The 13,184-nt window shown below is 39.7% G+C and overlaps 1 protein-coding gene across 5 annotated transcripts in view; it reads left to right on the forward strand.

Moving 5' to 3' along the window:
• The window catches only part of AMPH (amphiphysin), a 109,618-nt gene extending 98,632 nt beyond the window's left edge, over positions 1–10,986 (forward strand). For 2 of the 5 annotated variants that reach the window (XM_060781606.2, XM_060781610.2), the window contains 6 exons: positions 34–168; positions 4,404–4,460; positions 5,369–5,521; positions 7,245–7,502; positions 8,391–8,489; positions 9,585–10,986. In XM_060781606.2, the coding sequence (XP_060637589.2) occupies positions 34–168; positions 4,404–4,460; positions 5,369–5,521; positions 7,245–7,502; positions 8,391–8,489; positions 9,585–9,692 (810 nt within the window). In that variant the 3' untranslated portion in view covers positions 9,693–10,986. The remainder of the gene's footprint in view (positions 1–33; positions 169–4,403; positions 4,461–5,368; positions 5,522–7,244; positions 7,503–8,390; positions 8,490–9,584) is intronic. The other 3 variants (XM_060781607.2, XM_060781609.2, XM_060781608.2) reach the window with 3 other exon arrangements.
• Positions 10,987–13,184: the final 2,198 nt, after the last annotated feature.

A 13,184-nucleotide genomic window follows, 5' to 3' on the forward strand; every position in this document is an offset into this window, starting at 1 on the left:
TTACAAAACCAATAATAAACACAATGGCTAAAGGCTGATACAGAAGAGGCACCATCTTTAGAGGTCCAAGCAGAGGAAGCCCCGGGGGCACCTGAAACGGCTGACACTACTGTTGAGCCAGAAGCACAGCCGGCAGAGGCTGCTGGTGAGCCAGCAGCTGACACTGTGGTGAGTGACTGGTACTTTGCGTGCCCACACACTCATCCAGTTGGTTTTATCATCAACAAGCATATCACTTTTTATTTGCCTTTTCCATCTTCATCATCATAGATTCTTAGAATTGGTAAATGCAAAAGCTGTGTCTTGGCAAAGGGCACATTCACTACAGGAGTTGCACTTTTGAGAGCAGGTTGTGGTAATCAAAACCATTATTTTGATTACCCAGAATCCATTCCCTAACATGACCACTGTCCTTACTCCCTGAATGATTCTGGGAGCTGTCATGCCAGCACTTGGGTTTAAAGCATTTGTGCATTATTCAGTAAGACTAAAGTATAAGCCATTCCTAACAATAAATTCTCTCACTGTTGGATTTATAATAATAATAATAATAATAATAATAATAATAAACCTTTATTTGTACCCCGCTAACATCTCCCGAAGGACTCGGTGCGGCTTACAAGAGGCCGAGGCCAAACACAACAAAAACAACAGCATCACAAATACAACAAAATAACTCATAAAACAGCAATAAACATTAAAACAATAACAAATAACATTAGACAGTAACACCATGACACATTTAAAACTAAGGCCGGGCCAATGTAATGATTAAAAATATTAAAATGCTGGGCATGGCAGGAGAAATAGATAGGTTTTTGGAGATAGGTGCAATGTGCAGACAATCTTAAAACTCTAGTAAAGTGCATTTGGGACATGATGCTTGGAGTTTCCTATTCTGGGAAGGCACACTGGAACAACCACGTCTTCAAGCTCTTCCTAAAGACTGCCAATATTGGGGCTTGTCTGATGTCCTTGGGGAGAGAGTTCCAGTCGGGGGGCCACCATGGAGAAGGCCCTGTCCCTCGTCCTCACCAATCGCGCTTGCGATGCAGGTGGGATCGTGAGCAGGGCCTCTCCAGATGATCGGAAAGATCATGTGGGTTCATATACGGAGATGCGGTCACGAAGGTAGGCAGGTCCCAAACTGCTTAGGGCTTTGTATTTTAAATTGACAATTTATGGGAATATGATTGTCTTATAATATGGAAGCAAGCCATTTGTTCCTTAGGGGTCTATACAGAAGTAGTTCCTATAGTACCTTTAAAACTGGAATTAACTGGAGAATTGTCTCCAGTTCTAAAAAAACTCTCCTTCCATACATCTAAAATAGATTGGAGAAGAAATGTAACCAATTGCCTATCCAGATCCTGTAAGGACACAATTTGGTCTTCTGGAGAGAAAAAAATATATAAGGGTAAAAACAAGGAACCCCATGCACGACCAAAATGGTCTATGAAGTCACTAATCTGAATTGAAATTTACTGATTGTATGAGATGAGTCTTGAAACAATTTCATTTCTTCTCATGCAGTAGGTAAGAGATTGAACCAACATTTTTTTGTGGGGAGTTAAAGTCTAGGTCAGTGGTTCTCAGCCTAGGGTCCCCAGATGTTTTTGGCCTACAACTCCCAGAAATCCCAGCCAGTTTACCAGCTGTTAGGATTTCTGGGAGTTGAATGCCAAAAACATCTGGGGACCCCAGGTTGAGAACCACTGGTCTAGGTAATGCTGCTTATGCACAAACAGTTGGGTTAGAAGAGCCATTTAATTCCCTGCTGATTTCACAACTTCTGTGATATTTACTCTAAACAAGACTACTGGCTTCCAGCAGTCTCCACTGTGTTGCTCTCGTGTCACTGTGAATTAAATCAAATTGTCTTCCCCACTGCTCCATAATTAGCATCAGAAACCTAGTAACCAATAGCCTGTTTCATGCAGAATCTTATTATAACTTTATCATAAAAAGAAAGCCAATTTCACTAAATGTATGCTTTCTGTGGTAGAGTGAATGCTTTCTGAAGCAATTTGACACCCCCTGGACATTTTGTTAGTTTAAATTGACAATAGCAAGTACACATGCAAAAAAGAGAAGCTGAATCTTTTAAGACTGATATCCAAAGCAATTGCCGGCTATCTCTCAATCCTTTCTTCTTTAGTGAAAGTTGTGATGTAATTCTGCTGTGGTATGAGTTTCCCCATTTGCACAAGCTGCAACCAGTGAAACGGAGCTAGGAAGGAGTAATTCACAGCATGGTTCTGTGTGATTGTGCAATCTGTACGTGCTTTTGTGCCAGTCATGTGGGGTCATAGGGGCCAGTAACTGGGCAACTTCCTGTTATTTTTTTTAAATCTCATCTGGATTCAAAATGACTTGGGGAGAAGGCAGACAACCTCTGTGACCATCACAAAGATGTGGGGAGAGGTATTTGGGCAAAAAAGTAGCTGTGTCATCTGAGAGCACCTCTCCACAGCCTTAGACAGGAATATTCTAAATCAGTCAGGAAATACCAAAAGTTGGAATCTTCTTCATTAAACAAAAGTAGGTTCGGCAACTCTTGCTTTGAATTGTAAGACATGTACTCTTTGGTCCTTTATCGGGGATAAGGCCCAGGGTCCTTTTTGGAACTGATGTAGTAAAGATACACCAGTATACTTAGATGGAAGTCCATGCACTGGCAAAGGAAAACAAAAATACCTAGATAGAGATGTGAGGTTACTTTCCTGGTGTTCCCCAATGGCCAGTCAATGGCTGTTTATTTCTGGTGAGGTATAGCTGTGCCCAGATGCTCTCCAGCACCTATTGTGCTTCCTAGAAAAATGGTTACATAAGGTTGGTAGACACCTCACACAACACTGGGAAAGGAAGATCCACTAGCATAACAACCCATTACACTATTGCAGGGGTTCTCACACCTTTTCAGTTACGGAGAACCTTCGAAATGTGAAATTCAAGGTGGAGGAGTAAATTTCACCGCATAGAAATATACTGTATTTTATATTTGCCTTGGACACAATGAGTCTGGCTTCTGTCTTGTCCAGCAGTGGTACCATTGTCTGAATGCATTGTATATCATTCAAATATTTTGGTTCCCAGGAGCCGACTGGCAAACTGTAGTCTATAGTTTGTTTTTCACATGGAAGGTGCTAAATATATTATCTAGTCAATACTTTTTTACATGCCGCTCATTTGCACAAAAAACTCCCACTGTATTGAGATTTACCCTCCTCCGTGCATTTCTAATAATAATTTTAATTTTAAAAAATCCTTACCTTTTCGTGGAGCACTTGGAAATGTTTGAGAAACTCAGCACTAATGTAATGCTACAGGAAGAGTCTGGCAAGGCCTTTGTTTTTTGCATTGGAGGCAGGGATGACTTCTCACTGAAGTAGTGCAATTAAGTCAAAAGGCAATTGATTAGAAAAGGAAGGTGTTATATAACACTAATTTGAACAAGATAAGGCTATGAGATGTTTCCATAGCAACAAATATGCTGTCAGCAGTTGACTTCTCCTAACATGTGGTTTTGAAGCAAACAAGAGTAGACTATATGTTTTGAAGGAAAAAATACTGATAATAAAAATTGGATACAGTAAAGATGGAATGCTAGAAAAAATGACTAGGGCCTCATCTTCAAATTATGTTAAGTTTTTAACTGTTAGTCTCTAGGCGCTGAATGATAGACAGATAGCTAGATAAATTTTATTTTGGTCCAGAGACCCTTATTACACTGTAGCATACAAGTTGTACAGGTAATGAGATTAAGAACATCCAGTGGATAAAATTGCAAATAGTAAAAGCTGCTTAAAATACATGATTGGCTAAAAACCGGGATAAAAAGCTATACGAAGTGTCGGCGTGTTTCAGCCTCAAGGTATACAAGCAATGAGAATTAAGAACAAAGAACCAGTTGCTTGGGCACACAGAGTAGACAATTCCCAATTTTAGACACAGGTTTTTAGCCAACTTGTGTTTTAAGCAATTTTAACTGTTGTTAATTTTACCCATCTGTGCACTGAATGAGTATTTCAAATTTGTACACATTACTGTTTATAATAAACAACTGATTGTCATGTTGAGTTGAAGAGTTGAGACAAACCTTCTCATTTTTTGCATATTTGTATGCAGATAGGCAACCTGAGGAAAGATTTCTTTGCTTCACCATTTACCATCATCATTATTAAAATAAGTTGTTGGTTTTTGCATGTTCTCTTTCCATCTTTTGTTTCTGGCCTGATAGGTTTCCAAGAGAATCATGCCAGCCAACATCATCTAATCATTCTATATGCTTTTTATGCTTTTCCACATTTTCATGTAGTTAATAATACATCATAGCAATACTGTTATTTTTCTAATAAAACCCTTGACATCAGTGCTATAACCATATTTCTGCTTTTATGAAGGATGCTGTAGAATCAGGGGATAAGGAGACACCAGGACATGATGAGAAAGAGTGTGAGGTATGTACAAACATCTCCATATGCACAGTAGGAAGCATTGATGTTTTTGAGAAAGTTTACAATTGCAGTATTGTCCGTTTGCAGCACTGTCTCATGCAAGGTGAGAGACACATTCAGAGTCCCATTGATTTCAACAGAAGAAAACATTAACAATATATGTTTACCTGTCTTGGGAAGAGTGTTTCACTTTGGCTGGCTATGCCCCTGATTTCTGTTTGTTATGCAACTCTTTTCAAATTGGCATCTAAATTTGCACGAAGCAGAAGAACTGGCACAAATAGGGATACATCTACACTACCACATGCACAATGGAGGACCTTCTTACAGTGACACTAGAGGCACTCAAAGTGGCCAGCTTCTGGTTAAAGAAATTTAGTATAACACCAAGTTTTTAACTTTGTGTTTTTTCTATAATTATAGTCTCAATTCGCTTCTGACATGTGGATTTGCTGTAGATGATTACATGGGAAATCCTGGATCCACTTTGAGGTCCAAATAGTGAGGAATGACACAAACCACAGAGCACTGATGTGTGTTAAGGTCTTCCTTTTGTGCACTTTCCTGAGTGTTTGTTGTCTAGCACAAGTAGAAATCCATATACTAGGACAGTTTAATCAGGGATTGACACCGAGGTCCAGGGCCAACTAATAAGGTATCCATATAGACATAAATTTTCAGTACTCACAATACAACAATGTCCACCAATATACTTTATGGTGGAGCTAGCTTAGGAAGTTGAGAGAAACCCTTGGCAAACACAGCTTCGTCCACCAACCCTTTGCCACCTCTCTTTGCTCTCCAGCACTTGCTGTTTATCTGCCTGACTCACTTGGCTTTGTAAATCATATTTACCCTGTTGACACATCCAAGATATATATGAATAGAGTGGGTTTTTTTATTTGTATCAGTTACAGATGGATTCTGTGGTTGAAGATGCTGCTGAACCAGAGGGCGTTGATGTAACTCCTGTAATAGAAGGTGGCAAGGTTGCTGATATTGCTGCAACTGGTGTTCAGGAAAGTGACATACCTTCCATTGAAGAAAAGGCAGAAGAATCTCAGGTAAAGTCACTACCAAACTTTTCTTCCCTTTTTTAAAAAAATAGGACTTATAGTTCTATGTATTTTAGAAAGCTCCACTATCAGTTTCCTATCATTTTGTCTGGTTGCTTGTCCCAAACAACCCAGTTCCTGGGTATGGTACTGAAAATTCTCTTTGAGAACACCATGAAAAGGAATTATTGTTGAATCTGTAGTATATTTGATCAAAAACACGTTCCACAACCTTAGGCGTTTCACCATTTTGGTAATATTCACTAATATTTAAGTTTTAAAATGTATTATTTCAGAGCTAGGATCTCAATTAACAGAAGGCTGTTTAAGATTTCTTATGGTCAAAAGTTTAAATATTTCAGTTTCTTCTATGTCTTATTTAGCTTTCTTAAAAACATTTGGTGTTCTGAGGACATTACAGACCCAGGAATATTTGAAACAGATACAAATGTTGAAAATTATGGGTATCATCCAACCATATTAATGTGCCTAACCTTTACTTTTGGGCTAGTTGATCTGAGAAAGGATAGAGAACTGCTACAAATAAAAAAGCAACTAGTTATGTAAAAAAAAACTGGCAAATAGAGGAAAGCAGGAGTCAAACATTGTCATTTTCAGATTTTTGTTACTTGTGTGGCTCTTTTCCATTGCATGCCATCATTTTCCTCTAAAATGAGTCTATTTGGTTTGTTATTGCCATCTTTAATATGTTGTATCTCTCATTTCTCTTAAAGCACAGAAAAAAAACTTTTTTTGGTTTGGTCTGATATAGACATTTTGAGATCAAACTTGTAAAAGCAACTGGCTGCTCTAAAAGACAGAATTTGTTGTTCATTCGTTCAGTTGCTTCCAACTCTTCGTGACCTCATGGACCAGCCCACACCAGAGCTCCCTGTCGGCCGTCACCACCCCCAGCTCCTTCAAGGTCAATCCTATCACTTCAGTGATCCCATCCACCCATCTTATTTTATTTTTATTTATTTGGAGTGCTTCTACCCTGCCTTTCTCAACCCCCTAGGGGGGACTCAGGGCAGCTTACAAAAAAGGCACAATTCGATGCCCAACAATTCACAAAGTACAATATACAATTTACAATTTAACATCAACAATTGTCACTAGTTAAAACATCACATCAATACAATACAATAACAGTAATAAAAATCATCCTGTGGCCAATGTTCGCCGATTTATAATTCCATAATCCATCCAGCATTGTCATTGTCCTTTCCTGCACTTGTCGTCCTTGTCTTTGTCCATCTGCCAGCTTACCCAAAGGCCTGATCCCACATCCAGGTTTTTAACTTCCTCCCGAAGGAGAGGAGGGATGTTGATGACCTAATTTCCCCGGGGAGTGCATTCCACAGGTGAGGGGCCACCACCGAGAAGGCTCTGTCCCTTGCCCTTGGTCAGCCCCTCTTCCTTTTCCCTTCCATTTTCCCCAGCATAATTGTCTTCTCTAAGCTTTCCTTTCTTCTCATGATGTGGCCAAAGTACTTCATCTTTGCCTCTACTATCCCTCCAATGAGCAGTCGGGCTTTATTTCCTGAAGTATGGACTGGTTGGATCTTCTCGCAGTCCAAGGCACTCTAAGAACTTCCCTCCAGCACTACAGTTCAAAAGCATCTATTTTTCTTCGCTCAGCCTTCCTTATGGTCCAGACAGAATAGTAGCATCTATATGAGAATAAATTATTATCTTTCTTTCCTTCCACATTTTTTCTTTTTCTCTCAAGGAAAACCTCAGCAACATTCCTTCAGTAGTCATAGAGCCTGCATCCAACAATGAAGGGGATGGAGAAGATCATGAGGTTCTAGTGAATGAATCTAAAGATGCTGTGGAAGATCCTGGCACTCAGGGCACCGAAGGCATAGCTAGCAAAACATCAGAGGCTGTGAAAGAGCCAAAAAGCAACAAAGATGTCCAGCCTGCATCTTCTGAGGAACAGCCGGTATCAACAGATGATGGCATGCCACCCGGCTTCCTCTATAAGGTATTTTAGTATTCATTTGTTTCCATTTGATGCTTCATTCCCAGATATAGGCCAAGAAGAATTTGAATCCACCTTTTTTTACATTCCTTCCACATGAAAGACATGAAGATTTGGATATATGTATATCATTGGAACCAATCAAATGTGTAATGTTACCCAGGGTAATTTAATATCATCATCATATCATAGGCTATCACTTGTGACTGAGTACGATTGCTTTCCAAGCATAGGGTCTTGGCAGTAGGTCCATATGTGACTGTAGAGACCTTATTCTGGATCCGCATGTTCTTTCACAGTGCGGACATCCGTTTCCAGATGAAAGGCAGTCCTGATAAAGGTTGGCTCGACACACTTCACTTCACTTCATTTCTTAATTAGTCGCTCTCCACTAAGGTGCTCCGAGCGACTTACAATTTAATATAGCATTTCACAATATAAAAACATTCAACATAAAAACATTCAACAGTGACTATTTGGCAAATGAGATCTGATTACTTAAATGCACAACCAAACAGCCAAGTCTTGAGTACTTTTACAAAAGGTTGTAACTCCAACATTGCTCTAACATATATCAAGATCTAGCTTAAGTAAAACTTCTCTGCATCTACTCCAGCGGTGCAGAACCCCCATGGCTTCACAGAAAGTGTTGGAATACCTGGCTATTGTTGTCTGGAAATAGGAGAGCAAATGGCACTTGCTTGGATGATTTTGTACAACACGGAGGCCATATTTTGTGGTGTAATGTTTCATATTGAGCAGGGAGTGGATGTCAAAGAAAGGAAAATCTGAGCAGCATGTTTTGAGTGTGTGCAAGTGACAGTGTGACAGGAAATGTATCCATTAAGAGCATGTCGCATAGTTTCAAGCTATTATTTTTGTGCTTCACAGGTTGAAGTTCTCCATGATTTTGAGGCAGCCAACAGCGATGAGCTGAATTTGCAGAGGGGAGACACTGTATTAGTAATCCCATCGTCAGCTGCTGATCAAGTAAGAACAAGATGGGTTTGCTTCATCATGTATTAAAACAGTAAAACAGATATTTGAATGAAAATTACCCAAAATTATTGAAGGAAAATCAAACATTTGCACATCGTTTTGGTTCAGAATACAGATGATAAATATGAATGGCTGTAAAATGTTATTTTCAAAATGGAGTGATCACTTCTAGACAAATACAGGCTGCAATTCTATATGACTCAGTTTAGCTTGGTAGTTTTGCCCATGGACCTACAGAAAACTGAGCCTTATGCAGTCACTGTACAGCCTCTGAAGCAATTCTGTACCTGATAATGAGCAGACAGTGTGAGAATTGCCTAGCTGTGTCCCCACACTCAGTCACAATAAGACTGCTGTATTTCATTGCATAATAGTTGCACTTTTAATCCTCTCATTTTGTTGGGTAAAAGAAGAGCGTGACTGCTATGCAATGAAATAAAATTTGTATCTTCTCTTTGCAAAATTCTGGAGTTTTTAAAAACAAAAACTACCTTACTCCAGAGAGATGAAGAGGAAGGAAGTAAAACTTGGTGTCTGCTAAACTCTGAGGGCTAAAGGGATGAGGGAGGGCTCACTATTAGTTTAAACCGTCTTTGAGGAGGAAAGGGACGATTAATGTGAGGAGAATAAAAAATGAATTTTCAAACCCTCAAATTAGGGTACAACCATTATGCAATGAAACACAGTACTGTACTATATTTGTGCTAAGATCCACTGATGTTGTCTGGAAGACTAAGCAGTGTTATAATCATTTTACATGTGGCTACGGTGGCTTCTATGATTCCGATTCCACCTGTTTTCCTACAAGGCATAGAATAGCTTTGTGTATGTTTGTGGGGGGGGGGGGGGTAATGCTGAAGCCATAGTGAGAGCTGTAGGACCTGCAGTCAAAGTGCAGTGTCCAGTAAAGGACATACAAAAGTGTAAGGGAATTGTATACATGCATATGTCCTTCATGGGATGCCTGCTGTAATATTTGATATTGAAAAACATGTATTCATTCACACATACACACACCAGTCACATGGCTCGTACACAGAGGAGACATGTAAATACTCAGAAATTGTTTTTCTTTCCACCATGCAGGAAGCCGGCTGGATAACAGGCATTAGGGAATCTGACTGGCTTCAATACAGAGATCTAACTTCGTATAAAGGACTGTTCCCCGAGAACTTCATCCGACGTTTGGAGTAGGTCTCAGTTCAAAGGTATAAAGTGTGTTGTAGGAAGCTCGGTCCTGACATTCTGCACCTCTCCAATGTGCAGGAGTCCACCTTTAGAGTCAAGCCATCATGGTTTAGACTGATGCCAGACAAAAACATGGGTGACACATATCAAATGAGCATGATTGCAAGAAATTCAAAGCTAGCATATTCTGAAGCAGTATGCGGGGGGGAAATGTCCTTATTTGTTCACTGTACGTGACAACAGATTTGTTTGTATTTGGTCAAAGCTATGGTGATCCTGTAACCTGATCCTTTCCTGTGCAAATCTGAGTAGCCTCCGCAATACCAGAACCTTAACATGTCTGCACTAAATGTCTTGTATTGAGTTGCTGCACTGCAGAAGACTTGATTTAATTATCCTGTAGAACTAAGGTCAAACTATTATAATTTTAATGTCTTATAAAAAAAAATTCTGCAATGTTTTTCAGTGTTCTTTTCAAGCATACATATCTATCGATATATATACACATATACATACACAGAAACAAATGAACATGTACTGTGTATATATATGTGGCAAAAGGGTTATATGGGGGCCAACCAGCTGCATTATGTGCTACAGACAGCAGGCATAGCAAGAGGTCTGGTAAAGCTTGACAGGAATTGGATGATTCACAAGCCTGACCAAAGCAGGCCTGCAGTTCATTACTCAGCTTAGTACACTAGAAAGCGGATCACATCTAGGGATGAGATTTTGGCCTTGGTTTGTGGCACATTTGCCAAAAGGTTACTCACCCCTGATTATCTACATTAGTACACATATCTTACCCATTCATTGTAGATCCTTGATGTAGTATTGTTCATATTGGCATTTGCTCTTATTGTCTGACATTAAAGAATTCTGTTCCAAGTGGAAATTAGCTGCTCCATTGCCAAACCATCAGTAACATCTGCGTTTGTAATGCAAAATTATCATTTCAAGACAAAGAAGTTATCAAAATTACACTCAAAGCTGCTACAACACCAAGGAAGGCATGGCTCAGTCGCCTCTATATTACCAACTGCTACAGCTAGGGATGAGATAATTCTGATAAAGGGTGTTACAATACTAATTTTATCTTATTTATGAACTTAACTGGATGGATAAGCAAAATTCTATTCTAAAGATAAATGAACACTATATTTTCACTATATGTACTTATGCAGCACACCTTCAACAATCCCTTGAAAGTAAATACGATATATCCTGTACCAAGAAATCATCTGTAACTATTGTTTTTCAGTGTTGTGTCATTGCAAATAAATCTTTGATCGGCTCCAGACATTAATGGTCTTTTTCCTCAACACATACAAAACTTGGTGTTTATTAATCCTGTCAAACAGGAAAAGGCTTCCACAAAAATACCATATTTCATCCATTGTCGGAAGCCTTCGATTAAGATGTACTCTAATTTCAGTATCACCAGCACCAACAAAAATATGTAAGATGCGATTCTAAGATGAACACTTTAGAGATGTTTATATAGGGAAAAAGTGTGTCTTAGAATTGAAGAAATACAGTAAATACCTGCTTTATCTTTATAGCCAAAGCCCATTAGGATCAGAAAACAGTATGAATGCTTTGAATGAGATAGTTAATAAAAAGAAATGAATTAGTCCCACATATGAATAGGACTGTGGCTCTTCCCACTTCATAATTTCACCTTGCTTGATTTTCAGGGATGAGGATAATCCTCATATAATCTAACTGTGGATTACATATATTGTATGTATATAGCTAGTTTAACCCTTGCAAAACTGAATTACTGTGGCACAAAAAGATACATTGCTGAAAGCATGTCACCAACATGAACGGTTTAGAAGGCTCTGCTCTAGATTTTGAATTCCATAACAACTAGTAGTGCGAGTTGGTGAGGGTTTCTAATTTGCATAATGACAGATTGAATTAACCGTGGGTATTCATTCTGAAATGGCAAGAGGATTGGATTCACCCCCACTTACAGCCCAACTAGGCAAGACCATAGCCATGCAGGACCCAGTCATGGTGGAGTGCTTTTCTGTTCGATCCCCAAAATTACATTGTTAATGGCATTAGCTAGCACAGAGAAGAGGTTGATTAAGACTCAAAAGGTGCCTTTTAGGTCAGTCCTGTACCTTTTATCAGTGGTTCCCAACAAGTAGAATCATCTACATAGTTAAAGCAATAGTATGCCCCATAGTAACCTTTGGTTGTGAGAGCTGGACCATAAGGAAGGCTGAGCAAAGGAAGGCAGATGCTTTTGAACCGTGCTGGAGAAAAATTCTGAGAGTGCCTTGGACTGTAAAAAGATCAAACAAGTCCATACTACCTGAAATAAAGCCTGTCTGCTCACTGGAGGGAAGGATATTAGAGGCAAAGATGAAGTACTTTGGCCACATCATGAGAAGACAGGAACGCTTGGAAAAGATGATGCTGGGAAAAATAGAAGGAAAAAAGAAGAGGGGCAGACCAAGGGCAAGACGAATGGATGGTATCCTTGAAGTGACTGGCTTGACCTTGAAGAAGCTGGGGGTGGCCATGGCTGACAAGGAGTTCTGGTGCGGGCTGGTCCATGGGGGCACAAAGAGTTGGAAGTGACTGAACGAATAAACAACAAAACCCAACATTTGGTCCTCCAGTTGTTTTGGACTTCAACTCCTAGAAATCCCAGCCAGCTTATCAGATGTTAGGAATTGTGGGAGCTAAACACCAAAACACCTAGAGGACCAAACCACTGTTCTAGAGGGAGAGAAGTTCATCAGGCACCACTCCATTATGCTTTAGCTCCAGAAGCAGATGAAAGCCTCTCTCTCAGTACCAGCTGCCATTTCAGTGTCTTACAAGGCAGAGAAGAAGAATGGGTTCCATCTGTCAGTCAATGTCCTTCCCTACTGCCATTTCCTTATTATTATAAGCCTGAGGGCATTGGAGTGTCAAATTAATGTTTTGTAAGCCACTCCTGTAGGCTTTTTGTCTGAAGAGTGGAGTATATAAACTCTAAACAAGTAAATTAGTGTACACTGAAAACATACAGACTCCTGAAATCTGTCCCACATTTAAGTTTATGAGCAGAAACCATTTCAAAACCATGGTCAGGATCCAGCATTGGGAGGCATATTGTAATGCTCAGCTCAGGAGGAACAATTATACAGCTCTACTCCCCTCCAATACAGCTATTCAGTGGCCAAAGGAGTCCTTGTAACCCAATCTACAATGAGGATTTCTTCAACCAAAATCTCAGGAGAATGCATTTCATTTTGATACCTTACTACAGGAACATATTCTGACCTGTTTCCATGACATTGCACTCCACCTACCATGCAGCCACTATGGGGATGTACAGGAGGGAGGTACGTTCTGTGAGAGCTTTAGTCATTATGTGAGGAAGGCAGTGAATGTCTCTTTCTGCAATGTCCTTCACTAAGAGAATGCCAGCTCTTGCATAGAAGCGAGTAAAGTGTTATATAAGAGAAGCATGTTATGGGTTCACACACAAAGCTG

The sequence above is a fragment of the Anolis sagrei genome, chromosome 6 (genome assembly GCF_037176765.1).
Source record: "Anolis sagrei isolate rAnoSag1 chromosome 6, rAnoSag1.mat, whole genome shotgun sequence".
Lineage (NCBI taxonomy): Eukaryota > Metazoa > Chordata > Lepidosauria > Squamata > Dactyloidae > Anolis > Anolis sagrei.